Source organism: Aethalodelphis obliquidens, unplaced genomic scaffold (genome assembly GCF_003676395.1).
Source record: "Aethalodelphis obliquidens isolate GAN/ISIS:26980383/991018 unplaced genomic scaffold, ASM367639v1 scaffold2, whole genome shotgun sequence".
Classification (NCBI taxonomy): Eukaryota; Metazoa; Chordata; class Mammalia; order Artiodactyla; family Delphinidae; genus Aethalodelphis; species Aethalodelphis obliquidens.
In genome coordinates this window covers 56,564,175-56,591,496 of record NW_020837946.1, presented here as the reverse complement: position 1 = coordinate 56,591,496, position 27,322 = coordinate 56,564,175, and the positions used below count along the sequence as shown (strand labels likewise).

General features: G+C 55.0%; 4 protein-coding genes across 4 annotated transcripts; all 4 read left to right on the top strand.

Moving 5' to 3' along the window:
- Positions 1 to 1,979: 1,979 nt before the first annotated feature.
- HOXD12 (homeobox D12) lies at positions 1,980 to 2,942 on the top strand. Its single transcript, XM_027115048.1, has 2 exons — positions 1,980 to 2,553; positions 2,704 to 2,942. The coding sequence occupies exons 1-2, from the start codon at positions 1,980 to 1,982 to the stop codon at positions 2,940 to 2,942; spliced, it is 813 nt and encodes a 270-aa protein (XP_026970849.1).
- Positions 2,943 to 9,203: 6,261 nt separating this feature from the next.
- HOXD11 (homeobox D11) lies at positions 9,204 to 12,209 on the top strand. The gene is made up of 2 exons (XM_027127561.1): positions 9,204 to 10,251; positions 11,032 to 12,209. The coding sequence occupies exons 1-2, from the start codon at positions 9,468 to 9,470 to the stop codon at positions 11,265 to 11,267; spliced, it is 1,020 nt and encodes a 339-aa protein (XP_026983362.1). The 5' UTR covers positions 9,204 to 9,467; the 3' UTR covers positions 11,268 to 12,209.
- Positions 11,273 to 22,076, top strand: HOXD10 (homeobox D10). The gene is made up of 3 exons (XM_027127547.1): positions 11,273 to 11,487; positions 13,538 to 19,751; positions 21,105 to 22,076. Exons 2-3 carry the CDS (start codon positions 18,797 to 18,799, stop codon positions 21,380 to 21,382), a joined length of 1,233 nt encoding a protein of 410 aa, XP_026983348.1. The 5' UTR covers positions 11,273 to 11,487; positions 13,538 to 18,796; the 3' UTR covers positions 21,383 to 22,076.
- A 2,506-nt stretch (positions 22,077 to 24,582) lies between these two features.
- Positions 24,583 to 27,237, top strand: HOXD9 (homeobox D9). The gene is made up of 2 exons (XM_027127553.1): positions 24,583 to 25,897; positions 26,242 to 27,237. The coding sequence occupies exons 1-2, from the start codon at positions 25,108 to 25,110 to the stop codon at positions 26,481 to 26,483; spliced, it is 1,032 nt and encodes a 343-aa protein (XP_026983354.1). The 5' UTR covers positions 24,583 to 25,107; the 3' UTR covers positions 26,484 to 27,237.
- The last annotated feature ends 85 nt before the right edge of the window (positions 27,238 to 27,322 follow it).

The following is a 27,322-nucleotide window of genomic DNA, read 5'->3' as shown; positions in this document are numbered from 1 at the left end:
CTCCCTCCCTCCCTCCCTCCCTCCCTCCCTCCCTCCCTGTCCCCGTCCCCAGCTGCCAGCTCCACGGTACAACTTTGTCTGCTGGACCTCGGAAATTATAAACCCAGGCGATGAGGTGGGGCGGCTGGGCATCATCTGAGCCAGAGAAAGGGAGTCTAGTTGTTCTAGACTTTTCTATTTCTCTTTTAATTCCTTTACATCTCTAGTCCCATAGGGCAAACCGCAGCTATGCGGCTGCCAAAACGTCCGAAGAAGACACACCTGGACCTGGCAATACCGGAGAATCGTTGTATAGTACTGAGGTAGGAAGAGAGAAGACTGCAGGGACCCGTTGGAGCTGGAGTTTCAGACCTAGGGAGGCTGTAACTCCTCGAAAACAGGGCGAGTTTCCCAAAATGAGAGCCTAGGTTCCCTAAGTCCCTAGGAACTGAGGTTGCAGCTTGCGCCTACACCCCGCGCCCCTCCCGCCCCCCATGAAAGGACAGGGAATGGAATACGTCTCTGTTTCTGAGCTCCTAAGGAAACTCCAACAGAGCCCTGAGGAGCCCAGACTTGCCCAACCCCTACCCCTACCCCCACCCGCACCCCCTACCCCCGCCCTAGAGCAAGAAGAAGAGGCCGACTGCGTTCCCCAGAGCCGCCCAGTTGGTCGCCATAACTCACACAATAAAGTCTCAGCGCGCTGGTCAGCCTTGCCCTCCGGCGGCGCCTGTGTGGTCTCCGTGCCGGAGCTGGCGGTCTAACCAATTCCAGCTTGGCTCGGGGACCGCGAGGCAGGCTGCAGGCTGGGGCGGGCGCCAGTCACGGGGTAGCTAGGGGTCTTGGGACCGGAGGCAGGAAAGGAGGATCCTTAACCCTCCGGGAGGAGCCGTGGCGGGGACTGCCACATTGCTCCCAGCGAGGGAGCGCTGCCGCCCGCCACCCTGTTCGCCAGACCTCCGAACCCGCCAGCGGCCCGTGCGCCCCTGGAGGCGCTGAGCAGAGGAACGCTGCTAGTCCGCTGCCTCGGTGTGCCCCGCTGTTCCCGGCCGGTGGCTCTGGCTTTTCTGTTCTTCCACATCAGATCAGGGGAGCTCGTCCTGCACGCCACGGAGTGGATTAACACCTTGGAGTTCCGGTTTGAAGGGCTGCAGTCTCCAAGGTGACTGCTGGCGATTAAAAGAATGTAGCCTTTGGCCACGACTGGCCAATCAAGCTGTCTGGGTCCCCAGGCCAGCATTCTCCATGGACCTGGATGGTGACTTTCTTAGGAGCAGAGGGCTGGACCATGGAGAAGCACACCAGAAGTGATGTGAATCCTCCTTCCTGGGCGCCAAACTTAGGCAGAATTTGTGATGCATTCCTCTTCTATCAGCAAACTATGCCTGCGGCCGGGGACCTAGGGCTCAGGCAGCGCTGGGTCTTCACTGCTAGATCATGTGTGCAGAGTCCAGTCCAGAGGGATGAGGTGGGAAGGGACGGGGTAGGAGTAGCTTTGCTCAGACCTAGCGACAGAGTTAATGGCCCCACCAGACCAAGGGCTCTCTGGACAAGCCAAGAAGTGCACCGTACTGGAAAAGGCCTCAGCTGCGAGTTAAAGCTGGTAGAAGCAAGCCTGGCCCATGCAGCCAGCGGAAAATGGGAGTGCAAAGCCAGTGAAGACCAAGAAGGACCCCAAGGGACCTTGAGGCAAATGCACCCGATGCCCAATGCCCCCAGCTGCGAAACTCAGCCTGGAAACTCGAAGAGGCTTCACCTTTGCTCAACATGCCTTAGCTCTGCTTGGCAGCCTAGTCATTCGCCATCGAATATTGCGGGTGTTATCATAATACCCTGAATGGGGGGGAGGGGAGAAACGGGTCGGGGGATGTAGGCGGTGCTGAAATGACCGGCTTTGAAGAACCTGCAGGCAAAGTTTCGTCCAATCGTCTGAGCCTGTCCTCTTATTCCCGGTTGTAACTAAATACTGCTGCAAGCGCAGCCCAAGCCCTTTGTTGGAGATGTGTGAGCGCAGTCTCTACAGAGCGAGCTATGTGGGCTCGCTTCTGAATCTACAGTCGCCCGACTCCTTCTACTTTTCCAACCTGCGGCCGAATGGCGGCCAGTTGGCCGCCCTTCCCTCCATCTCATACCCGCGCGGCGCGCTGCCCTGGGCCACCACGCCCGCCTCCTGCGCCCCAGCGCAGCCTGCCGGTGCCACCACCTTCGGCAGCTTTTCCCAGCCCTACCTGGCTGGCTCTGGGCCTCTTGGCCTGCAGCCCCTGGGCGCCAAGGACGGATCCGAAGAACAGGCCAAGTTTTATACTCCCGACGCGGCCGCCGGGCCGGAGGAGCGTGGTCGTGCGCGGCCTCCCTTCATCCCGGAGTCTAGCCTGGCCCCCGCGGCCGCTGCTCTCAAAGCGGTCAAGTACGACTACGCGGGTGTGGGCCGCGTCGCGCCGGGCTCTTCGGCCCTTCTCGAGGGGACACCCTGCTCCTCCGGCTTCAAGGACGAGACCAAGGGCCCGCTCAACTTGAACATGACAGTGCAGGCGGCGGGCGTCGCCTCCTGCCTGCAACCTTCGCTGCCCGACGGTAAAGGGTGGCCACGCTCCGCGAGCAACGCTCCCCGGGCCGGGGTGGGAGGTGGGGTGCAGGGGAGAGTGTGTAGAGGGAGGGAGCCGCCAGGGGCGGGCAGGCAACCGGGAGCGGGCCGGGCTGATTTGGGTTGGGGCTGTGTTGCAGGCCTGCCGTGGGGGGCGGCCCCGGGGAGGGCCCGCAAGAAGCGGAAACCCTACACTAAGCAGCAGATTGCGGAGCTGGAGAACGAATTCCTTCTCAACGAATTCATCAACCGGCAGAAGCGCAAGGAATTGTCCAATAGGCTGAATCTCAGCGACCAGCAAGTCAAAATCTGGTTCCAGAACCGGCGTATGAAGAAGAAGCGCGTGGTGCTGCGCGAGCAGGCGCTGGCGCTATACTAGCTCCCGGGGTGGCCCTGGCCGGGCCGGGCTGGGCCTGCCTTTTTTCACCGAGGCCTGGCGTGAAGGAAGTGAGGGGATAGGGCTTTTCCTTCTGCTCCTTCTCCGCTGGTTCCAGGTACCCTCCCGCTCAGACAGCAGCTCCAGAAGCCTGCAGGAGATACGTTTGGAGACCTGGCCGGTTGAGCATCCACCCTTTCCCCTTTCTCAGAGAAGCCTGCAGAAGCTGCAGCACAACCTTGGCCTTGAGGCTTCCAGAATGGGGGTCTGGAGTCATCTGCCCTAACTCTTAGCGGGGGCATTATTATACCCAGGGCTCACTCTAGTGTCCTTGTACTTGGATTTCTGCTTCCACCTGATTAGTCTTCTTTCCCCCCACCCCTCCCCAGCCCTTTCTGCATCTAGCAGGCACCTAACTAGAGCTCAGAGTGGAACTGAATTTAGGTAGAACTCCCGGGCAGATTAGAAAGGGCTGAGGGCACAGTTTTGTCTCTTTGCAGCCAAAGTCCCTTGTGGCAAAGCCAGAATCTCGACTTTGGAGGAGGGAAAGGGCGCCGTCCCCCTCCTGTATGCCCTGGCTGTTTTGGGAGGACAATAGCCATCCTAGACCTTCAGACTTCAGGAGGAAAAGGGAGTAAGGGCATGGTGGCCAAACTCCAGAGACACCTCAGAGTCCGGCTGGACTGACCCCTCCGGCTGGCTGGGCTGAATGGATTGGATACGTCCTTCCCGTGGATGGGATGAGGGAGGCTGGGGCTCCACAGCAAACTGCAGCTTCCAGAACAGACTGGTAAAATCCCCCTCCTTCTTCCACCTCCTCACACATGCCCAATGCAGAGCCCTTCACTCTGCAACTGGACCCCCAGAGCTGAGCTCTGGTGAGGAGAGCTGCTAGTTGGCTTTGAGGCTGGGCTGCACTAGGAGGAGGGGGAAATATCCGGGGGGAGGATCAGGGAGTGAGCCAGGAAGGGGGGTGTCCTACCTTCCGACTGTAAATATGGCTTTCCTGTCGAGGTAGGCAAAGGTGTCGACTTGTCTGTCTTTCTTGAATTACGGTAATGGACCACCACAGGGAGAGGTGAAGTCTCATCTCCCCCACCAGTCAACAGTCAGGAGGGCTAGGAAGGAGGCCCTTCAGATCCTCAGCCCCTTCTCTGCTCTAGACTGAGTAGAGAGAAGCAGAAGTTCCCCTCTCATCACTCTCTCCACCGCCCACCGGCCCCACCAGGGGCCCTGCCACTGTGCTCCTTCTGAGGCCATGTCTGACCGGCTCCAGCAGAGCCTTAGAGACCCTGGGCCCTGCCTGGCTTCCTTTGTGAGACTGAGGTTGCTGAATGCCAGATAGAGATGTCCTGGGTATGCTGGAGTGTCCTGCCTTAGCTTCAGGGAACGCAAGGGCCCCCCAAGCTCCTTCTACCATCTCTGCCCCTTTTCTGTCTCCTTCAGAGAAGTAGCACCCCGCCCCAACTCCTAGCAAGATGCCCAACAGCCAAAGAGTTGAAGATTCCTTACCAAAGTATGATGATGATTTATTTTCGGTGGAGGACCAGGCACCTCACGGGGAGTCCTAAGCCTCATCCCAACTGACCTCAGTTGACGTTTAGATGAATTGCATTTTCTCTGCTATCTAATAGTTTTCGTGCATGTTTTGTTTTGTTTTGATTTTGTCAAAAACAATAGCGTGTATATATCAGACATACAGAAATGTTTTGAGTGGAAATAAATATCCAAGTCCCAGTCATGCTGTCGTGGGACTGATGTCGATTTTTCAAAACGTTTCAGATTCCCTTCTAATGTTTTTCAGGCCACCAAATTCACTTTTCTTTCCTGGTTGCGGCTTCACTATGGGTGCTGACTGTTCATTAAAGGAGAAAATGGCTTCCAAGTCAGTGAGGAAATGGTGTATAAAAGCCTATAAACAAAATGTGTATAAAACATCCAAGGTGGGGGAACCGTGAGCAGATTTCAGCGTGTCTCACACACTAAGCGAACCCTCGGCTTGTTGCTGGCTGGAGCTTCCACATTTTGCCTAAATTCTCAAACTTTGAAGCTTGCTGTTCAGGGGGCTGCCAAGATATGTTCCTCTGGTTTCAATACAAAACATCTCTCCCTGCCATGTTTCTGGGTCAGCCTTCTTGTGGGCAGGCAACGCCCTGTGGAAATCCTCCACACTGGCACCTCTGCCTGAAACCCAGCAGACTCCCTTGGGAAACGTGGCCTCTGCACCCCCTAGGCTTTCAGAGCCTCTATCTCAGGCCAGGAAAGCCAGGGCCTGCTTGGTATTCACCGAGCTCTTGCAGATCCCAGCTCCCAGCTAGCTCAGTGGTGGAAACTAAAGAATTGCTAGCTTTTAGTAAGTGGGAGAATTAGCAAAACAGTTAAGTCTCTAATTCCGAACGTTCAGTGGTTCCAACTCCCCTTCCCTGAAGCTAATTTGATGAAATATATTTTAAACAGCTCCTAAAACAAACAAACAACAACAACAAAAAAAAAAAAAAAACAGGAATAAAGGAAACAAGAAGCTGCCGAGGGAGGCCCTATCATTAGAAATGTTTCCCCGCCTGGTGGGGCTCAGGGAGGTGATGGTACCAGAACTGAGTTTCTCTGAGTCCCAGAAGGTTTGCCCCCTTCAAGATAGCTGAACAAAGGCAGAGGCCACACTCAGACCTCAGGTCTGGAGGGCTGGGTAAAGGGCCAGGGAACCAGACTTAGACCCAGGCCTAAGACAACACAGGGAGACCATTTTTTTGCAATATATACCATCAAATCATTGTGTTCTTTTTTCTGTAGCCTGGGATGTAGGGTGGGAGGAGATATTCATGGAGACCACTCCCCAAAGAGATTGAAATTATTCTAAGTGTAAAATCTTGTCTGTTAATTGGAGCTTCAGCAGTGTTTTTCGAATCCATCCTTTCTACTGATCCATACGAATACAAAGGTGGTGGTGTCCTCTCTCCCTTCCTAACCAAAGTCCTGGCAGAGATTTGGAACCACCATGAAATTTGAAAGAAATAAATACCCGAGAGAAAGGCTGAAATCGAAGTGTTTAACATTCCCTCGCACAAAGACAAATGCGTCCTCCGAAATGCTGCAGTCCAGGCAGGCCTCTTGACCACGGAAAAGGTTTTTAAATGAGAAAAAACGACTTGGTCTGGCATTCAATCGGCTGCGAGCTCAGAGGGCCGACCAGGAGACGCTTTTAAGGCCTGGGGGCTCTCCCCTCGGGAGGCGGGCTGGGGAGGCTTCCGGGAGGCGGGCGGGCGGAGGAGAAATCCAGAACCGTTGTAAATATTCATGTGTGTGGAGGTGGAGGGAGGGTGTGCCCCTTCATCCCGCCTCTCCCAGCTGCATCCACCCCCCGTTAGTGGGGAGGGGGGGCTCGGTGCCTGTCCGACCGTCCTTGGACAAAGGTAATCTCCCCACATTTTTGTTCTTCAGTCACTTGACTTAAGGAGCCCATTCCGAAGGCTCTGCAGGGAAGGGACTGGCTCTGGGTGCTTTCTCCGCGTTTCTCCTCTTCTTTCGTTTCCTAAAAGAGCATAAATAATTAAAGTTTGGCAGGGAGGAAAAGCTTTCTTGCAGAACTGTAGTGGCAATAAATGAAATGACTCAGAATCCCTTCCCCAGTCAGCTTTTACGAGAGCTGCCAGACAGTGTCTGTTCACGTTCTCCAGATACCACGGGCGCCCTGACAAAGTTAAGGTCAAGTTAGTGTCTTATCTTGGGTGGCTCGAAATTACCGCATCGTGTCCGGGCGCTGCGCGAAAAGCTACCGCTCGCGGAGCTGCTGGCTGTGCCCGGAGGGTCCGGTGCGCTCCCTGCGCTTCGAGTGGGGCCGCGCAGGCAAAGACAAGGCCACAGCTCTGGGATCTTCACGGTAGGTTCTCGAGCGGGACGCGCGGGTCGGGAAGCTGCGGTTTTCGGGGAAAGGATGGAGGAAAAAGCTGGGGCCAAAGGGCGAAGCGGACTGGGCCCAGAACGAAAGCCTTGGCTTGGGGGTGGGGGTGGGGGCCCGTGCTAACGCGCAGAGAGGGGCCAGCCGCCCCTTTCCCTCTGCACCCGCGCGCCGCTGCGGATGGCGCACCCTCCCCCGCCAAAGCACGGTTCCAGCCCGAGCGCCGTCGCCATGTCGTTGAACTTGAATGGTTCGTCCTCCCCCACTTCCCTCTTTAGCGGTCAGCAGGCTCCACTTTGGGGGCAGCGGGCTGCCTGCGCCCCACCCGTGCAGAGAGAAGGTACCAGAATCTTGCGCACTTGCAGACACATAAAGACCCAGCCGGGGGCCCCTGCGGTCCCTGCCCTGGGTCCTGAGCAGCCTCTTGGCTTGTGTTTAGTGTCCAGGGAGCCATTTTAGGAGACAGATCCAGGGGCGTCGACTACGAGCCCGAAAGGGAGAGAGGCTTGGGCCGCGGATGGAGATGGGCAGGCAGATAAGTGTGCCGGCGGGCTGGGCTAAGGAGAAGGGGGCGAGCTGGAATCAGGGCGAGAGTGCCAGCTGCGTGGAAGGTGCACACAGGGTGGGCAGTTCTGGGGGGGGGGGCTTCTTGCCCTCCAGTCCCACCGACCTGTTTGCACAGTGTTCTGAGAGAAGCTGAGATGGGAGGGGGGCGGAGAAGAGAGAGTGGGAGGGAGAATGCGGAGGGAGGAGAAAAAAGAGGAAGGGGGGAAACATTGGCCAGAAAATAGATATGAGCTCTGATCACCCGCCTTTTTTCTGTCTGTCGGCATGGTGGGCAGAGCTCACGGCACCGGCACTGCAGCGGCCGGGGCCAGGGTGGGAACCGTCTTCACAACCTGCACTGCCTGTCCTGGGCGTAGGGCTGAGGCCCAGGACCAGTGCTGGGATTGCCTGGCAGAGGAATCCTGGGGAGAGGGGCAACTTCCTGCCCACGGTTCTGGGATTTGGGTTTGGGGAGCTTCTTTCTGAGACACTGATTTTTACCTTTGGAAAATGCTGGCTTTCCCAAGGCGGGAGCCCAGGCCTCGCTTGGACCCCCCCAGGCTAAAAAAGAGGGACGCAGCCACTGCCGAGGAGACTGAGGCCTCGGGGCGAGTGGATGGGGGGCCCGCAGAGCCGAGTGGAGAAGAGGGGCTTGAAGAAGGAGCGAAGAGCTTCTGAGAGCCCGCCCCCCACCCCCCAGAGCCAACGGACCTCCGGGGGGCCCACAGTGACCCTGCAGGCCCGAGGGTGCCGCAGGAGCCTTGGAAAGGCACGGCACGGATGTGTAGGCCTTGGCGGGGCTCCGACGTCGAGAAGGGGCTGGATGTGAGGCTAGTTGGTCCCAAGGCAGAGAGGGTGAGGAGGGCGGAGGCACCGGCGTTTTGTCCCCGCTTTCGGGAAAGCGGGAAGCCAGGCACCCTGAGAGTAGGACTCCAGATCCTTTTGTTCACCAGACCCCCCAGCGTCTAGAGGGCCACGGGGTGTCTTCGCTGGCTGAAGTTCCTTCTTGCTTTGGCACTGGGGGAGAAAAGGCAGAGAGGTGACAGGGAGAGAGAGAGAGGCGGTGACACATAGCTAGGGGAAAGGAGGAGAGGATCAGGGGACAGACTGAGACAGGAAAGGAGGGGAGTAATAAGAGGAAGGAAGAAGAAAAAAGGAAACGGGGAAGTGAGAGAAGAGAGGACAGGAGAGAAAGAAGTGAGAAGAATGAAGGGAGACAAGGAAGGAGAAAGAGAGACAGAAAGGAGAGAGGGCGACAAGGCCGAGTGGGCACCGAGGCCCTGGGCCGGGTGAGCTCCTGGTAGGGTTTTGGCGTGAGTTGTTTGAGGCTGGCATTCTCGCTCCCGGTCGTCCATGGAGAAAGCCGTTACTCCGCAGCGTAAGCGCTGGGTAGAGAAATATGTAAATCAGGGCTCCTGGCGCCCCGAGAGAGGCGCAATTACGCCCCTTGAACAAGAAGCAACAAGCTCCCGGCGGGCAAACTGAAAAGGGTGGCGGCGTTGCGGGGGAGGGAGCGCCTGCAGGACGGGGTGTGGGGGGTGGGAAACTCACACCCTCACACCTAGTCCCCTGTGCCCGCAGCTGGGGCTCCCCCCTCAGCTCTCCGCTTCTTTCCCTTCCCCCTTCCTCCGCCTTCCTCCCCCTCCCTCCTCCTCCCAGCCGGCCTCGGTCCGCGTACTTAAAGGCGCGGGCGGGCGCGGGCGGGCGGCCCAGCCGGGCGGTGGCAGATGCACCCAGCAGTGGCAGCCGACGGCGGCGCACAGGTGACCTGCCTGAGGCACAGCCTGATCAGGGGGCGCCCGGGGAGAGCTGGCTGTAGAGGGAGGCCGATCCGCCCCCAGCGCGCGCGCGTCTTGGCGCCAGGAACTGTCCCGGAGTGTGTTGGCGAGCACTGATATAAGGACATTTCTCTCCATGGCGTCACGTGACATAATTACCACCAGAATCAATCAAGATGAATAGCACGTCAGCTCCCGGTGGGGATTTTTGCTTAGTTGATCCTGGCCCAAGCCGCTTGTGCAATCGATGGCTCAGGTTGGCGGCGCGGGGAGCGGCCCGGGGCTCGCCGGCGCGCACGCCGCGGAGCCATGAACGACTTTGACGAGTGCGGCCCGAGCGCAGCCAGCATGTACCTGCCCGGCTGCGCCTACTATGTGGCCCCGTCGGACTTCGCCAGCAAGCCGTCGTTCCTGTCACAACCGTCGTCCTGCCAGATGACTTTCCCCTACTCTTCCAACCTGGCGCCGCACGTCCAGCCCGTGCGCGAAGTGGCCTTCCGCGACTACGGCCTGGAGCGTGCCAAGTGGCCATACCGCGGCGGCGGCGGAGGCGGTGCAGGGGGCGGCGGCGGCGGCGGCGGCGGCGGTCCCGGCGGGGGAGGCGGCGGCGGCGCCGGTAGCTACGCTCCCTACTACGCTGCAGCGGCGGCGGCAGCGGCGGCAGCGGCGGCGGCGGCCGAGGAGGCGGCCATGCAGCGCGAGCTGCTCCCGCCCGCGGGCCGCCGTCCGGATGTGCTCTTCAAGGCGCCGGAGCCGGTGTGCGCCGCGCCCGGGCCGCCGCACGGCCCCGCGGGCGCCGCCTCCAATTTCTACAGCGCCGTGGGCCGCAACGGCATCCTGCCGCAGGGCTTCGACCAGTTCTACGAGGCTGCACCCGGGCCCCCGTTCGCCGGACCGCAGCCCCCTCCGCCGCCCGCGCCGCCGCAGCCCGAGGGCGCCGCCGACAAGAGCAACCCCAAGACGGCGGCCAGTGGCGGTGGGGGAAGTCCCTGCGCCAAGACGAACCACGGCTCGGAGCCCAAGGGGGCGGCAGAGGGCGGCGACGGCGAGGTGCCCCCAGGGGAGGCGGGGGCTGAGAAGAGCGGCGGCGCAGGTAGGCACCGGACGCGGGGTGGGCGGCTGGGTTCGGGGGCCGCGGGCGCGGGGGGGGGGGGGGGCGGAGGGGGCCTTCCTCTGCTTGCGCAGTTTTATGTGCTACTTTATAAGCGTTCGAAGGGGTTTATACATCCTATAAGATTTCCCGGGCCGTTGTAAAGCGTGTTTACGATAGGAAACCAATTTAGGTGGGCTTAAGGTAGACTTCGATGAGGACATTAATCGCTGCAGAGAGCTTTCCCCCAGTTTTGTGCGTGCGGTGAGGGGGATTGGTCCTAGAGACCATGGAGGGAGGGAGGAAGGGAGGAGAGATTTTAAGCCAATTTGTGAGTGTGGACACTCGAGCCTCCTGCTTTTAAAGGGGTGGGGTGGGGGGTTGGGGAGAGTTTGATGCTTGAACTGGACTTTATCCAAGCCGCTGGCTGCCCGGCGCGCTCGTGTTTCTCTCCCTTCCGAGTCCAGCTCAGAGCCTGCCTCGCCCTCTGCTTCCCCACCTCGATGCCAGGCCGTGTGTTTGTGTGTGTGTGTGTGTGTGTGTGTGTGTGTGTGTGTGTGCGCGCGTGCACGTGTGTGTGGCTGGGCGTGAACACACGTCCACGCCCGCACTCTCTACTGTGACCGCCCATATATCATCCCCCACGACGCAGGCAGGGCCTTTCAGCGGCAGCAGGGGACGTCCCCAACGGGCCGAGGCCTGGCCCTCGCGCGGACCCGGGCGGGCGGCCGGGGGGTGGGCAGGCAAAGGCCTCTCTCACCTCTCGGTCTTTTTGCCTTGCAGTGGCCCCCCAGCGATCCCGAAAAAAGCGCTGTCCCTACACCAAGTATCAGATCCGCGAACTGGAACGGGAGTTTTTCTTTAACGTGTACATAAACAAAGAGAAAAGACTCCAACTTTCTCGGATGCTCAACCTCACTGACCGGCAAGTCAAAATCTGGTTCCAGAATCGCAGAATGAAAGAAAAGAAACTGAACAGAGACCGTCTGCAGTATTTCACTGGAAACCCCTTATTTTGAGAGCTCCAGGAAGCACCCCTCTCCCCTGAGCCCCACTCACCCACTCTCCTCCCCACCAGCCTGCCCTGGGCAGGCCCAATGTCCTTGGGTTTAATGACGCCTCTTCTCTGTGGAACTCCACGATTCCTTCCCACGGTCAACTCGGGACCTCCCAGCGACCACTGCAGCCTGCGGACGAGGTCGGGGACTTGGCCGAACGGATCCTAATAAGGGGAAAATGGTAAATGCAAACGTCCCTTTACAATTTTGCCGCCAATGCGCTGTTGTTCTCCCTCCCTCTCTCTGAGCTCCCGTGGGCACGCTGTGGGATCTGTAGAGAGTTAGGCCGAGGGGCTGGAAGGCGCTTGTTTTTGCTCTGAGTTTAAGGGACCGAATCCCTTCCCCTTGGTGAATGCAGATTATTTAAACTCTGGGGAATGTACCTTTGGTCTGTCGTATCAAGGCATGGGTCACTGTCTTTTGTGTGAATAAATGGTTTCTAGTAAAATGGAGGTTACAGCTTCAATACACTGTATGAATTTTCCTCTTTGAAGAAGTTTAGTGTCTGATTAGGATATTTTAGTGGCCAGAACCTTCCCTTCCAAGCAACTGAAAATCAAGTGAAATGCTTTTTAATCCCGCTAAAATAAGGAGTCGTTCCCTCCCATTCTTTCTAGGCTGCACTGGCATTAAAAATCACTTTAGGGATGAATCTCTGAATTGAAGACGTGAGCCAGCCACACTGGTGCTGCCTTCTTCAGGCCATGAGGTTGGGGCAGCAGGAACCTAAGAAACAAATCTCCTTGCCCACCCCACCCCCAATGTAGTAAACTTGGAATTCCTGAAAAAACAAAAGAAACTTTAAAAAAAAAAACTGCTTAGGAGATCCAAATTCACTCTTAACAAGCTGTCAAGGAGGAAGCGTCCCTTAAAAGAAGAAATTAAAACTAGAACCTGTCATTGGGGAAAAAAAAGTTTGCTAAAGGGAAGGTATCAGTGGGTGGAGAGGGCCTGGGTCCTTGTTAGTGTCACACGGGCCTGGAGCAGAGAAGGTAACCCCTCATCCCTGGAAATAGGGCCCAGGGCTGCAGATCCACTTCTCACCACATTTACTGCTTCAAGGTAAAGAATGTGGTAGGGGCCGCACTGCACTTTATGTTGCAGGGCCAGGCCAGGCTGTTTACAAAACCTTGAACTGTCTAGACAACACCATAAAAGCCAAAGTTCTAAACAGCTTAATTGGGTTATATTATACACCTTCTGGTGGGCCCAAAGGAGATTTCCGCAAATGTGCAATAAACTGGAAGAGTGAGAAGAGCTTCTCTTTCTCTGAAAAGAATAAAGTGAATCTTATGACTCGTAACCTCTCGTAAGCCCAAAGTCAAAAAATAATCCATGAGAGGCACAGCACCCCATGCATCTTCCAAGGGGGCATGCATTTCCAAATGCAAAATTTTTTTGATTACCAAAGCTTTTGGGGGGAAGGAAAAACATAAGTGCATAAGTGTATGCCTTTGAACTTCCAAAATGTCAAGGTCATCACCTTTAACCTTTCTGAATAATTAGGTGCCTTAAGGTTCTTCTGTGATATTCAACTGCCACCCACTGTCATGCACACATGCTCACATACATCCAGACCCACACACACGTTTATGACCACACAGAATCATATCGGGGGCTCACCATAAATCTAAGCCAATTCCTGATTTCAGGATCAATAACCTTAATTTCCCTTCAAACGTTTGTGTAATTCTATAGCAATTGACTGCTTTTAAAAATACTGGTTATATTAAAATGTCTACCAGCATGCTTTTAATACAGCTAAGAAATGCTGAGATTGTTTTGGGTTTTTTTGTGGGGGGAGTCATAGATAGCAGTCCTTTAGCTCTAATGAAGAACCGAGGTTTTAAAAGCAGGTATTTGAAAAAGGAAGGTATTACAGACTTACTTCGTTATATTTGAAAAAATTTGTCACCCTATTAAATAAATTATTGCACTTCTTATGATATGGAACAAAAGAAAATACATTTATACTGTTTCCAAAAATGTTCCTCAACCTTTGGTTAAAGATGCAATAGAAACAAAGCCTACAGTGGAATAACTTCGTTCTGAGGGGGATTCCTTTGTTTGGAATTCTAGGCATCCGTTACAGTGTCAGTGCCCTAGTAATGTGATCGTTCCAGGAGATTAAAACTGGTTTATTTCTTTCTCTCTCCACCTCTCTCTCTCTCTCTCTCTCTCTCTCTCTCTCTCTCTCTCTCTCCTCTCTCTCTAACTGCGTCTAAATGTAGCAAGCTTGTATGTCCACCACCGTAGGAGAGCCGAACCTAGAGATACAATTTCGCGTTTGCCTGGCCTTGGAGAGCCACACGGGGGCGTGCTCACGTTCCAGAAGCCGCATTTGTCGGAGAGGCAGCGATACCATATCTTTCCAATACTGGATTCTAATAGCGGTTAGAAATCGCGGAGGTGTTTGGTGTTTGTTTATTCTAAGCAGCCGTGAGGTTGGGAAGTTGTATAAAGCCAGAGGAACGGGAGCAGATTCCTGAAACAAGAGATAACCTAATCGTTGTCTTCTTAAAGTTGTTGCAAAGAATACCTCGGTATAACCTGGTGGTGTCGAGGAGAGGGTTTTAAAAGACAAATATGTGCATTTCAAAATAGGTCATGCCACTGCGAGTTAATTAAATTACGGAAATCAATTTTCTTGGTGGTTTGAGTGTGGAGAGCCATAGGAAGGTAGAACCACCCCTGCCCAAAACCGCGTCCTCCTTGCACGCTCTCCGACCGCCTGGGGTGATTAAAAGGCTTTTGTTTAAGACAGATCAGGGCGCCGGCAACTTAGCTGAGTGTGGTCTCAGAAAAGTGAGACGCGTGGGGACCTAGCGGGTCATTCTGCGCGAGGAATCCCCCTACCCCCGGTCGTGCCTGGCGCTTGGGGCTACCGGTAGCACCGGGAGGCGCAGGCAGGACTGAGTTGGGGCTCCCGGGCCAGACTGGGCTAATGTGGCTGCGGGGAAAGTCAGGCTGTCCGGGAAACGTTTAAACTTCAAGGCGTCGTGGAATGGGGAATGCATTTGAAGCAAACGGGCTTTGCTTTTGACAGAACCCTGGCCAGCCTTCCAAGCCGTCTGCTGGCCTTGAGCGCCGAATTTGATTTTGGCACAAGCTCTTGGAAGCAGTTTTCTCACTGCGTGCCCTCCTCGACCCCACTCCCACCCTGAAAAGCCCCTGACCTTGCGAAGGGCCTGTGCCACCATCCGCCGTCCAAAAGGGAAGTTCCAACATGAAGGGTGGCAGTTCCTTCTTTCCCGAAGTTCATTGTAAGTACGTGCAACCTCGGAATTAGTGAGGACCTCCTGAGCCCCGCTGTCTCTGCCCCCTCCCTCCAGGCCCTGGACCAAAGACTCTGGGTCCACCCCGGGAGTTGGCATCTGCTTCAGTGGAGGCTGGGGGCCATGAGTCTCCCCACCCTATGGGAGGCGCCAGCCAGAGGCATTGATGTTCCCCACGCATACCCTGGCTCCTGCCTGTCTGACCGTGGGTCCAGCTTAGCTATTGTGAATCGACATTTCCGGGAGCCTAACCCGGGCCTCAGTCCAAGTGGGGTGAGAGCCCCCCTCCCCAAATGTCGTTGCGTTCCTCTTTAGGCAGCTCCAGTGGGGGCGCTTGTGGCCTTTCAGGGACCTTTGGCTTTGGCTGGCAGCCTCCCCCAGAGCACGGATGCTTAGCAGTCTGCAGTTCCTTTCCTCTCAGCAGCGCCCAAATTGAGCCTGAAAAAGGCCAGGGAATTGGATCAGGACTTCTGGGGTCTGCAGACCTCACCCTTCTTGATCATTCGCAGCGTGTGGGGCTCATAGAGCATAGCCACATGTCTTGAGTCGCTGAGGTCTCAGATCCTGAAGTGGAGGGAAATTGGGAGTAGTCTTTTGTGTCTGCAAAGGGAAGAGGTCCCTAGACTGCTGGTCCTTTTGCATGTCTCCTTAGACCCCTCTTTGCATTGGTGGTGGCTTCTCTAGCCTCCCCAGTTGCCCCCCCCCTTGATTTCTTTTCACATTGGCTGGGAGATGCACGGTGCACTCTGGAAGGGTGCTCTGAGGAAGCAGCTTTTAAAATTTGTACCCATCCACTCTGCCCCCCAAAAGTGGCACAGCCCTGAGAGGCCACTCAGGGCCCAAATTCAGGGTGAACCTAGACCCAGGTCCACTCAGGCCCAGGGCCGCTGCCCTTCTTCCCGGTGACAGGAGAGCAAAGATGCAAGCCATTTTTTGAATTACAAATGCTAATTTCTTGCTAAAGCGACCCTTTTAATTTTTCTCTGGAAAGAACTGTGCCAGGGCGAAGGATGTCTTGGTACAATTGTGGATATTCATCTCCTTTATTGCGCAATATTGATTTATTATTAATGGTAACTGCTCTAACTGATCTAAAGATGATCGAAAACAGCAGCTACGTAGCTGTATTAAATACTTGTAAGCAAAATAAAGCCTGGCCTTGAAAGCCTTGCTTTTTCATTCCATTTGCTTTATCTTAGCCTTAGAGTCTTAGGCAAACTTTCCATCCTCCCAGGCTCAGATCATTATCTTGTATTATTTCTGTTTTGCTTGATTTTTATAATAAAATCTCTCTGAAATATTGGCAGTCTCTGGCCTCAAGGAGCTGGTCTGAAGACAGAAATTTGAAAAAGAATAAAAGAGAATTTTGTAATAATAGATCCAAAATTATATCTGATACACATTTTTCCCCTGTGGGTGAAGAAGACCTATTTAAAACCAAATCCAATGTGGGAGTGACTTTTGAGCTTGAAGGCACAGGGAGCTGAAACAAAGTCCCCCCACATTCGGAAGGCAGATCCTGCCTGTCCTGGCTCATGGCAGACCTACCCGTTCGGTGAGGAATCGCTGGGTTTTAGCTTGATGTTTTACTCATGTATAAATAAAGATTATGAAAGGGCATTTGATGGGCATAAAATTCTCGATTAGATTGAACACTCTTGCCTCTCTTGTGTGATAGAGAGAATTGGACAACGGAGTTCCCAGCAGCTCCCTTGGCCAACAAGCAAAGGGAGGACAGTGCTGGGGCGCCAGGCTGGCGTCAGGGCGCCTGCCACGAGCGTGTGCAGCGGGCACTTTGTCCAGCCCTGGGCATGCTTAGCTGTGGCTGAGATCATGATCTCCGCCTTGAGAGAAAGCAAATTTCAGGGTGCTAGTCAGTGGCTGTTAGCTTTGAACAGGACCTTAGCAGACTAGAGTCAAAAGTTGGGTTTTTTCCCTGCCTTCCTCACTCCCCCACCCCCAGGCTTTAAAAACACTCACCCCTGCCGAAGGTAATGTTTAAACCTCCGCTTCATCGGCGGCATCCCGCAGCCAGAGCAGTTAGAGGCGCCAGGCTTTTAACCTGACAATGATGTTGTATTTGAACAGCTGCGTAAAGGTTTAAAAGGTCTGTCTCACTGCCACTGCGGAGTTTTTTAAAAGGGGTTATTGTTTGGGCGAGGGCACTGTGAGGGGACAGCCGAAGCTGTCCCAAGGCCGATAATAATGTCCAACGACTATTTCCACCAGGCCAGGGGAGATTCCTTTTGGGGAGGGGTGGACAAAGAGTTTGTTGGGAAAGGTCTTTGTGAAGGAGCGAGCGGGCTATTATGTCCCCCAGTAGGCTGAGCATCAGGTTCCAAAAAAAAAAAAAAAAAAAGTTCTGCTGAGGCAGAAACCCAATTTGCCCACAAGTTCAGTCTCTGGGCCTGAAATCCAAGGCCAGCCCATGACAGGACTAGTGTGGGGAGGAGAAAACACGGATGCCTTCCTGGACAGAGAACTGGTTTACGATCAGAGTTTCCAGGGCCTTTTTCCTCTCCCAGATGCAGGAAAGGGGATCCGGGAAGCCGGATCGGCTCCAGCGCCCTAGCCGGGGTCCCTCGTCTAGGGCAAGCCTTTGGAAATCAAGGTTAAAGCTCCCTGCTGCTGCCCGGAGGCCACGGCTTCCGAAGGACCGCTCACCGCCTGCAACCAGAGAACAAGGGAGGAAGTTTCTCATAAAACTCTGAGTTTCCATGGTGGTGCTGGTGGTTGTTCTTTTAATGAGGTTGACCACAACCCCAGACTAAACCCTCTTTATAGAACTTTCCCTCACCAAAGGAAACAGAGGACTGAGGTTTCCCCACCTCCTTTTTCCCTCCCTTCCCTTACCCAAGCAGAATCGAATCATGTCAAATACTTTTAGGAATTGTCCAAAACTATAAAACTCAACTTCTGACAAAAGTATGCTTTTAATATTTGACAATTTGTGTTAAAACAAAAATTGACCTTCTTGGTTAGCAGCGAAGGGGAAAAATCAATAGTATAATTTTCAATAATTCATAAAGCAAACGCCATTATGCTAAATCTTAACTATTAATCTTATCCTTTACAAAGTCTCAATTGATTTGTTAATAAAATATCTTCCCGTGTGTGGCAACAGCGGGTATAACTCTTTAAAAACCTTCAGAAGCCAGAAAATTACCAAGTAGCCCAAGAATGTAGATGAGAATTTTATTGATCACCCTGATTCTTCTTAATATGTATTAATAAATTCCACAACCTTTTGTGCCTTGCACTTGTCAGAAACCAGTGCTTTTACAAAATCCATAAAAGGAAAACATTTTTCTGTGCAGAAGAACCAAATGACACCTTTGCATCTCTCTCTCTCCTGCTTGGCCCAGTCAGTTTTCTAAAACTTCTGGAGTCTGAGGGCGAGAGTTCCTCCTTTCCTAGAAAACATTCTTTTCTCTCTTCCTTCCTCTTTGCCCTCTACTATCAGGGCGTGTGGGGAGGGAATCCTCGGTTTAGTTGGTTTAGTTCTTCCGCTGGGAACCCGGGGGATGCTTTCGCGGATAGCGAACTGCTGGCGAGGGACTGTCTCGGGCTGAAAGCTCCCAGCGGCCTGACCCTCAGAGATTGGGGTGTGGTTCCACGGAGAGCCGAAAGCTCGGGTAGCCCACCGGGGCGCGGAGGCGCCGGGGGATGGGGCAGGCGGGCTGAGTCAGAGGACAGCGCCGGGGCCGGGCCGGTCCTCGGGGTTCCGTGGGGCCGGCCAGCTGCGTGGCCGGCCAGCTGCGTGGCCTCTCGGCTCTCGCGGCCCTTCTCGCCTCCGCTCCCCAGGATATCTTGGCCGCGTCTCCGCACCAGACCTCTTTACTGTGGACCCCTGGGGTGGTATGTCTCAGAGCCTGGGGAATCCAACTCACCTTCCCAGGCTGCCTGGGACAAAATGAACCAGGCTGGGCCCCCAACCCCGCCCTGGCCCCGGCCCTCTTGGGCGCCTTCTGCCTGGGCGTGTGCGGAGAATGCTTCTGTGTGCTGGCGCCACGGCGCCTCGGCTTCCCTCCCTGCGTGTGTCCTCCCGGAGACCCCTCGGGCCGAGCCTTTCCTTCCGCCTGCGGGGCCCAGCGGCTGGAGTGGGGGACGCGAGTGGGGCGGGCGGGCGGGCCGAGCGAGCCCCGGGAGGCTGGCGGACGGCGGAGAGTGCTGGGCCGGTTGTTTCCAGCGCGCACTATCGCGGGCGCGTAGTAGATGTCGCTGTTGTCCGTGCTTACGCGGCCGGCTGGCCGGGCTCTGGAGCACGTGACCTGCGAGGAGGCTGCGGCTCAAGGCCATTTTCAAATCTCATTGGCTTGGTTGTCATGTGGTCGACAGAGGCATCCACAATTACACGGGGAATGTTTTCGTAGAGATGTCAGCCTACAAAGGACACAATCTCTCTTCTTCAAATTCCTCCCCAAAATGTCCTTTCCCAACAGCTCTCCTGCTGCTAATACTTTTTTAGTAGATTCCTTGATCAGTGCCTGCAGGAGTGACAGTTTTTATTCGAGCAGCGCCGGCATGTACATGCCACCACCTAGCGCAGACATGGGGACCTATGGAATGCAAACCTGTGGACTACTCCCGTCTCTGGCCAAAAGAGAAGTGAACCACCAAAATATGGGTATGAATGTGCATCCGTATATACCTCAAGTAGACAGTTGGACAGACCCGAACAGATCTTGTCGAATAGAGCAACCTGTTACACAGCAAGTCCCTACTTGCTCCTTCACCACCAACATTAAGGAAGAATCCAATTGCTGCATGTATTCTGATAAGCGCAACAAACTCATTTCTGCTGAGGTCCCTTCGTACCAGAGGCTGGTCCCTGAGTCCTGTCCCGTTGAGAACCCTGAGGTTCCTGTCCCTGGATATTTTAGACTGAGTCAGACCTACGCCACCGGGAAAACCCAAGAGTACAATAACAGCCCCGAAGGCAGCTCCACAGTCATGCTCCAGCTCAACCCTCGTGGCGCGGCCAAGCCGCAGCTCTCGGCCGCCCAGCTGCAGATGGAAAAGAAGATGAACGAGCCCGCAAGTGGCCAGGAGCCCGCCAAAGTCTCCCAGGTGGAGAGCCCCGAGGCCAAGGGCGGCCTTCCAGAAGAGAGGAGCTGCCTGGCTGAGGTCTCCGTGTCCAGTCCCGAAGTACAGGAGAAGGAAAGCAAAGGTCGGTATGAGCAGAGTTGCCACCCCAGCGGGGCGCGCAGCCCGGGAACCCGGCAGAGAGAGGGAACGCCTGGGTGCCCAGTGCCGAACGCGGCAGCCTGGGGCCCCGACTGGCAAGTGCCACTCCTCCCCGCTCTTAGAGGGGCAATCTTAGTCCCGAGATGGTTTCCGCTTTTCCCGCGCTGCCCTCGCCCTCCTGGCTACTCCTGGCCCCGCGCTGATGGCGCCCCGGCAGAGGAAGGGCTTGCTGGGTTTATTTTTCCTGAGCTAGACCTGAAATGCAACAAAAGAGCGCAAATGAGACCTGCGGCTGGTAAACACGGCCCCAGAACCTCCTTTCTCCTGCTCAGATGTGTAGTCCCAGCCCTGCCTTTCACCCAATGATGATTTTAAGGTGGTCCAAGGCACCGTGTTCGTGTTCAAGTGTATGCACCCCGCATCCTGCGAGCTTGGGGGCGGCAAGGGGAATGAGGTAGCTGGGCCGGTTGGTGCTTGGGCCGAAGAAAGAGCAGGGCTCCTTGCCTCTGCGGAGCTAGGTAACCTTGGCTTTGTCTGGGGAAAGTGCCTCAAGCTTTGCAATCCATTTGCAAAGTGGGCAAAGGCAGAAGGGGGAGAGAATGGAATGTGTGTGGCCCACCCAGCAGGGCCAGCCTGAGGGCTGGGCAGGGCAAAGAGCCAGGGGCTCTGGCTTTTCTGCCCCTGATCCTCTCCCCCAGTGCTCAGTTGGGCCACAGCAAGGAGCTACATTTCTGGGAGAATGTTTTTGTGTGGGGGCAAGAAGGCATAAGAATTCAGGAAATTCTTGGGCACACAACGATGCCCAAGCAGGGCGGAGAAGGTGTACTCGGTTATCTTTTGAAAGAGAATTGGTACCTATAAACCTGGCTGTGTGGGGCTCCCTGCCTGCCTAGGAGAAGTGGGAAAGAAGAGGCAGACATGAGGATCTGAGGAAGCAGTGGCGTTTGTAGGCTTGTCAGGCTGTGACTTGCTTCTTCCACTCTAGTCCCGTTGTAAGATGATCACTTAGAATGTTGCTGGTGAGATCCTGAAAGTTTACTATTGTACTAATATTTTGTGCAGGTCAGAAAGGAGAGAGAGAGAGAGAGAGAGAGAGAGAGAACACTGACACAGAGGGCAAGAGTACCCACCCATCGTGTCATTTTGGGGTATTTTAACTAATCTGGCATCATTTACAAATCCCTTCCAGGGCCTACTTCGTGTGAGTAATGTGTAATACCAGCATTTCCCAAAGGGCCTGGCTGCCAGAGGGGTCATGGCCAAGGGTACATTTGAACAGACTGAGAGAAAAAAAAATTCTTGATTTTTTTTCTTCTTCTCCCTTTAATTTTGTTAGAGGAAATCAAGTCTGATACTCCAACCAGCAATTGGCTCACTGCAAAGAGTGGCAGAAAGAAGAGGTGCCCTTACACTAAGCACCAAACGCTGGAATTAGAAAAAGAGTTCTTGTTCAATATGTACCTCACCCGCGAGCGCCGCCTAGAGATCAGTAAGAGCGTTAACCTCACCGACAGGCAGGTCAAGATTTGGTTTCAAAACCGCCGAATGAAACTCAAGAAGATGAGCCGAGAGAACCGGATCCGAGAACTGACCGCCAACCTCACCTTCTCTTAGGTCCGAGGCCCGTCAGAGGCCAGGATCGGAGAGGGGGCACCGACTTCCAGGGCCGAGTGCTGGAGGACTGGGAAGGCGGACACAAAACCTTCATTGCTCTTTGTTTTTTTATTTTGTTTTTGTTTTTTGTTTCCTGCTAGAATGTGACTTTGGGGTCATTCTGTTCGTGCTGCAAGTGATCTGTAATCCCTATATATATATATATATATATATATATATATATATATAAAAACTAGCACATGTAATTTATTATTTTTTTCATCGTAATGCAGGGTAACTATTACTGAGAATTTTCGTTTGGGTCTTAACTTATTGGAACTGTAGAGCATCCATCAATCCACTCGTCCATCCAGCAATGTGACTTTTTCCTAACACAAAAGGTCTGTGTGTGTGGTTAGTCCATGAGCTCATGGTGTTTTGAGTACATCCAGTACTTAAAAGTACTTTTACATATATATTTTAAAAAGATTAAGAAAACCCACAAGCTTTGGGGGGAGGGACTAAAAAAGCACATTACAATGTATCTTTTTGCAAATGAGTTTAGCAATTGTCCTTGGTGAGATGGAATATTGAGAATTTGCCTTGTAGCCTTTCCCTTGTGGTGCATCTATGGTTTGGTAGAAGTACAACAGCAACCTGTCCTTTCTGTGCATGTTCTGGTCGCATGTATAATGCAATAAACTCTGGAAACGAGCGTACTTCCTCTACTTTCTGACATGGAAATATGTTACGGTGGAAATGAAAGACTTTGGTGAGATTGTCTTCCTGTTAAACTGCTTGTTTGGGTCAGTTGACTGGGTGGTAGAGAGCAGGGGAGGGGAAATGGGAGAGAAAAGCTGAAGGGGGTCTTTTGTGCTGAAATTTGGCAGTGGTCAGGGGAGTGATAATCCAGACTGTGTGTACTGCTTTCCTAGTTGGGAAGAAGGAGGGTCCCCTCTCCCCCTCCCCCCATGATAGTAACATAATTGATTTGTCAGTGGGTGTGAGCTTCCCCTCTAGTCTCAGCCTGGTAAGTTAAGCCTGTGCCAAACCGCATTTTCCTCGCAGCTCCCCACTTGTGTGTCTTCCTCTCTTTGGTTTTGGTTGTGTTATTTTTAGTGCTTTCAGTGGAGTCTTGGGGATTTCTGGCTGGTGTGCCATCATGAGGGGCTGGGTTAAAATCTGTCTTGCCCACCTGGAAGCCGCCAGGCCTCCATTACAGGAGCAAGGACAAGCAGCAACCTAGCATTGCATCGGATCCAATTCAGCCCCCATTTCCCTCACCCCCACCCCCACCCCCATCCCCATCCCCACCCCCACCCCCATCCCAAGCGCAAGATAGCCAGGCCAAAGTGAAGTCGAGGATGGGTGAGTTTTCCCATCCCACGTTGCCCTGGTTTCCTTGTGGAAGGATTTTATGCTCAGTCATTACTTTTTGGTGGCCTACAAGAAAAAATTTTTTAAAGGAAGGAAAGGTTTTCCCCAGTTAATCCTCCCCCTATTTAATTACAAAATGCTGGTTGGAGCCATTGTATCTGGGAGGCAAGAAAATACACGAAGGGTGACCGAAAGAGAATTTACAGATAAATATGACTTCCCATGAAGTCCAATGTTCAAGCTACCGCCATGGCTCAGAAAACTCCAGCCAGCTTTCACGTGTGTGTGTGTGTGTGTGTGTGTGTGTGTGTGTGTGTATGTGTGTGTGTATAGATAGATAGATAGATAGATTGCAGGATCCTCAGCCCAAGAGGGTCCAGACTTTAGTCTGGCCAGGGAGAAGAGAGGAGAGGCCTTGGGGGGATGATCTGACAGAGAATTCGTTACCCCATGTCGTACTGTGGTTTCAGAGGGTCTCCGATAGATTCAAGCAGCTTCACAAAACACGTCCTTTTCATTTGTCCCCTTTCTTAGGGGGTCTGAGCCTTAAAACCCTCATCCAAGTAGTATTTGGGAGACTCAGTATTTATTCAGAGTTTTAAACTTCCTCCCGAAAACGAGGAGTCTTTCCCAGTTCCAAGACAGAACCCTTTAGGGGAGCCATTTCCTAGGGTGGAAGAGGGATGGCTGCACATCAGTGCCAGGTTGGGAACACTGGAATAGATTTGCCCAGACCTCCATTGGTTAGGCAGAAGAGGAGGGCAATTTTAGCTTCTCAGTTTACCCCCCGCGATGTGGGGAGCACCATTCGTTGTTGACAGGGGGCCATGTCTTGGAGGAAAACCCGTGCTACAGGCAAAGGCAGCTCCTCTGGAATAAAATCAGAAAGCCATTGGCAAAGGCAATCGATTAGGCCAGAAATAGCCATTTCCCCCCTTCCTTTCCGGTGCTCGAGGTGGGCTGGGAGCCCTCCAAGGGTGCGCTGGGCAACTTGTAGAGCGAGAAATATATCCTCCACCGCCGGCGGCCCGGCTGCTTTTGTCTCGGCTCCCAGCCGGGCTTCCGAGGCTCTGTACCATGGATTTGGGAGTGACAATGGGCATTTCCCTCAGATTCAAGGCTGCCCAGCCTTACCTTTGGAGGCTTTAAAAAAAAAAAAGAAAGAAAGAACAGAATTCCTAAGAGAGTAGCCCAAGGACCAAGCCATTTAAAAGACATATCCGGAATCCACTCAGAGGCCGTTAAGTGGGAACCATGGGAATCGGCCTGGCCCAGGGAGATGCTGGCCTCTTTGAGGCGAGTTGGGGGCAGGGGGCAGCGGGTGGGAGCGGGCCTGCTCTACAATCTGGGTTCTGCCCTATGGCGTGTTTTCTTCCAGGACCTTTCCAGAAGTCCCGAAGAAGACAAGGCACCCTGGCCGCCACTGTCCGCGCGGTGCCCACTGCCAGCTTGCGGACACTTCCGAGGGCAGACAGAGCCCGGGCGGTGGCCGCCGCCACGCCCAGCCCACGGGCCAGGCCGCCCCAGCTCACCCCTCGGGCCTCGGCGTGTGCTCAGCCTCACGTCGGGGGTGTGTGTGGCTGCAAGCGCGTGAGAGTGTGGTAGGGGGAGGGGGTCCTGCGAGCTGCTCCATCCGTCCGTTTTATTAGGGACACATTAATCTATAATCAAATACACCTCATAAAATTTTTATTGAAAGGCATAATATCATTACAGAGGTCTTCCACCTGTTTTAAACAACACGACAAGCTGTGAGAGAGCGTGTGTGTGGGTATGCGTAGGGAGGGGTGGGTTTGGGTCGGAAGAGAGGCACGGGGAGAAGAACTCCCCTCTGGCGCTAGGGGGGCCGCCTCCGAAGGCCGTCCTGTCTCGGGCCGCACCAGCTCTGCGCTCCCCCCCTCCCCGGGCTACTCTGGGCTCTGCCAAGTGCTGGGTGCGCCCAGCACGCACGGCCGGTAGCTCGGAGCCGAGGCACTGGGGAGGCAGCACCAGCTCGGGACTGCAAGACCGAGTGCGGCCAGAAGTGGGGAACAAATAGTCCCCAGCGCCTCCTCCGGCCGCGATCGGGCGTGTGGTCCCAGCCGCCTCTGGGCTGGCCGAGTCAGGCCGGGCTGAGCCCGGCGCACGGGTCGGGACCCGCGGGCTCTAATTGCCGCGCTTATGTTGATGATTTTTTTTTTTTTTTAAATCACAGCAGCCCCCAGTTTAGCGGACTGATTTACTCCCGGTATTGGTAAATATGATCACGTGGGCCGCGCGACCAATGGTGGAGGCTGCAGCCTGCGAACTAGTCGGCGGCTCGGGCGCCGGCGGGGAGCGGTGCGGCGGCGGGCAGTGTAACCTTGGGTGGGAGCGCACGGCGCCTCAAAATGTCCTCCAGTGGCACTCTCAGCAACTACTACGTGGACTCGCTCATAGGCCATGAGGGCGACGAAGTGTTCGCCGCGCGCTTCGGACCTCCAGGGCCTGGCGCGCAGGGCAGGCCCGCAGGTGTGGCCGACAGCCCGGCCGCCGCCGCCGCCGAGTTTGCCTCGTGTAGTTTCGCCCCCAAATCGGCAGTGTTCTCCGCCTCGTGGTCCGCGGTGCCCGCCCAGGCCCCAGCGGCGGCGGCGATGAGCGGCCTCTACCACCCATACGTGCCCCCGCCGCCCCTGGCCGCCGCCGCCTCCGAGCCCGGCCGCTACATGCGCTCCTGGATGGAGCCGCTGTCCGGCTTCCCGGGCGGTGCGGGCGGTGGCGGAGGCGACGGTGGCCCGGGCCCCGGTCCCAGCCCTGGCCCCAGCGGTCCACCCAACGGGCGCCACTACGGGATTAAGCCTGAAAATGGAGCGGCACCGGCCGCCGCCACCGCCGCCACCACCACCTCCACCTCCACCTCCTCCTCCACTTCCTCGTCTTCCTCCTCCAAACGGACTGAGTGCTCCGCGGCCCGGGAGTCCCAGGGGAGCGGCGGCCCCGAGTTCTCGTGCAACTCGTTCCTACGGGACAAGGCGGCAGCAGTGGCTGGGGGAACCGGGCCCGGGGCGGGGATCGGGTCTGGGTCCGGGGCAGGCGGCTCATCGGAGCCCTCGGCTCGCAGCGACCACCCGAGCCCGGGCTGCCCGCTGAAGGAGGAGGAGAAGCAGCAGCCGCAGCCGCCGCAGCAGCAACTTGACCCAAGTAAGTGCAAAAGAAATTGCCCCCTGATTTATTGCTGAAACCTGTAAGGCTCGAATGTGCAAAACTGATAGTTTTACTAACCTATAAAAACGTCTAGACGCCTACCCTAGCCTAGGCGAGCAACACGCATCCATAAAAAAGCTTCCCATAACCACCTACCCTGGGCGCGCGGTTTGTACGGTAAACAGAGCGCGGGCATTAAGGCTTTTTATAATTCCCCCCAAGTTGTGAAAAGCAGCCATCCTTGGTGAAATTAATTTAACGACCTCTCTCCCCCACCCTGTCGTCTCTCCCTGCCTCCCCTCCGCCCCTCATTCCCCTTCTCCAAACACCCCTCTTCATAGACAACCCCGCAGCAAACTGGATCCACGCTCGCTCCACCCGGAAAAAGCGCTGTCCCTACACCAAATACCAGACGCTTGAGCTGGAGAAGGAATTCCTCTTCAACATGTACCTCACCCGGGACCGGCGCTATGAGGTGGCAAGGATTCTGAACCTCACAGAGAGACAGGTCAAAATCTGGTTCCAGAATCGTAGGATGAAAATGAAAAAGATGAGCAAGGAGAAATGCCCCAAAGGAGACTGACCCGGCGCGGCGCCGGTGGGACCACTCGGCTTTGCAGTGGCAGAGGGTTTTTGTGTGTGTGTGTGTGCTTGATTTCCAGAAGTTCTTCAGCGATTCGGACATTTCTCCCCACCCCGGCCTTTTTTTTTTTTTTTTTTTTTTTTAGGTAGAAGTGACTGTGTGGTTGGTTTCTGTGAGGTATTTGGGGGACTGTATTTGCTCGCTTATGTGTTGGAGAAACCAAGTGGCTTTGGGGTGTTGCCCTATCCCGCTCCCCTGTTTCCTGTCCCTTTGGTTCCTTAGGAAATGCTATATTTTGTGAGTGCACGCCGGCTTGAGGAGCCCTCTCCTGTGTAAATGTCCCCTATGTTTCTGAAAAGTGCTGTAGTTTAGCCCCCAGCGCTGCTCAAGCAGGGGCCAAGCGCACCCCACTTCCGACAGCGAAGGCAGAGCGACGACAATGAGGAAGCCGGCCTAGGCTGAGCCCCGGCCGTGTTGCCCACCGGTTACGGAAGCCCACTTTCCTCAGGGAGCCCGCGGGCCCTCCACTGAGACCTGGAATGAGGCCGAGAGAGGAGCCCAGGGCCTCCGGTGGGTCGGGGGTTTCTTCTCAGGGCATTGGAGGAGCCACTCTCTCCCCGGGAGGGCTTGGCTCCAGTGGGCGGCCGCGGGTGTAGGCCCTCCCGGCTCCTGCCTGAGGACCAGTTGTAAATGTTACCGCTTCCTATCAATAAATGCTGACCTGATCAAATGGAGCCCAGACGCTGGCCCTGAACATTGTGTGCTTGCTTTCTCCGGCTCTCTGCAAAATGTCACCCTCATGGGACTTTTCCCTCATCCCTGGGAAGGAGACGCTGCTA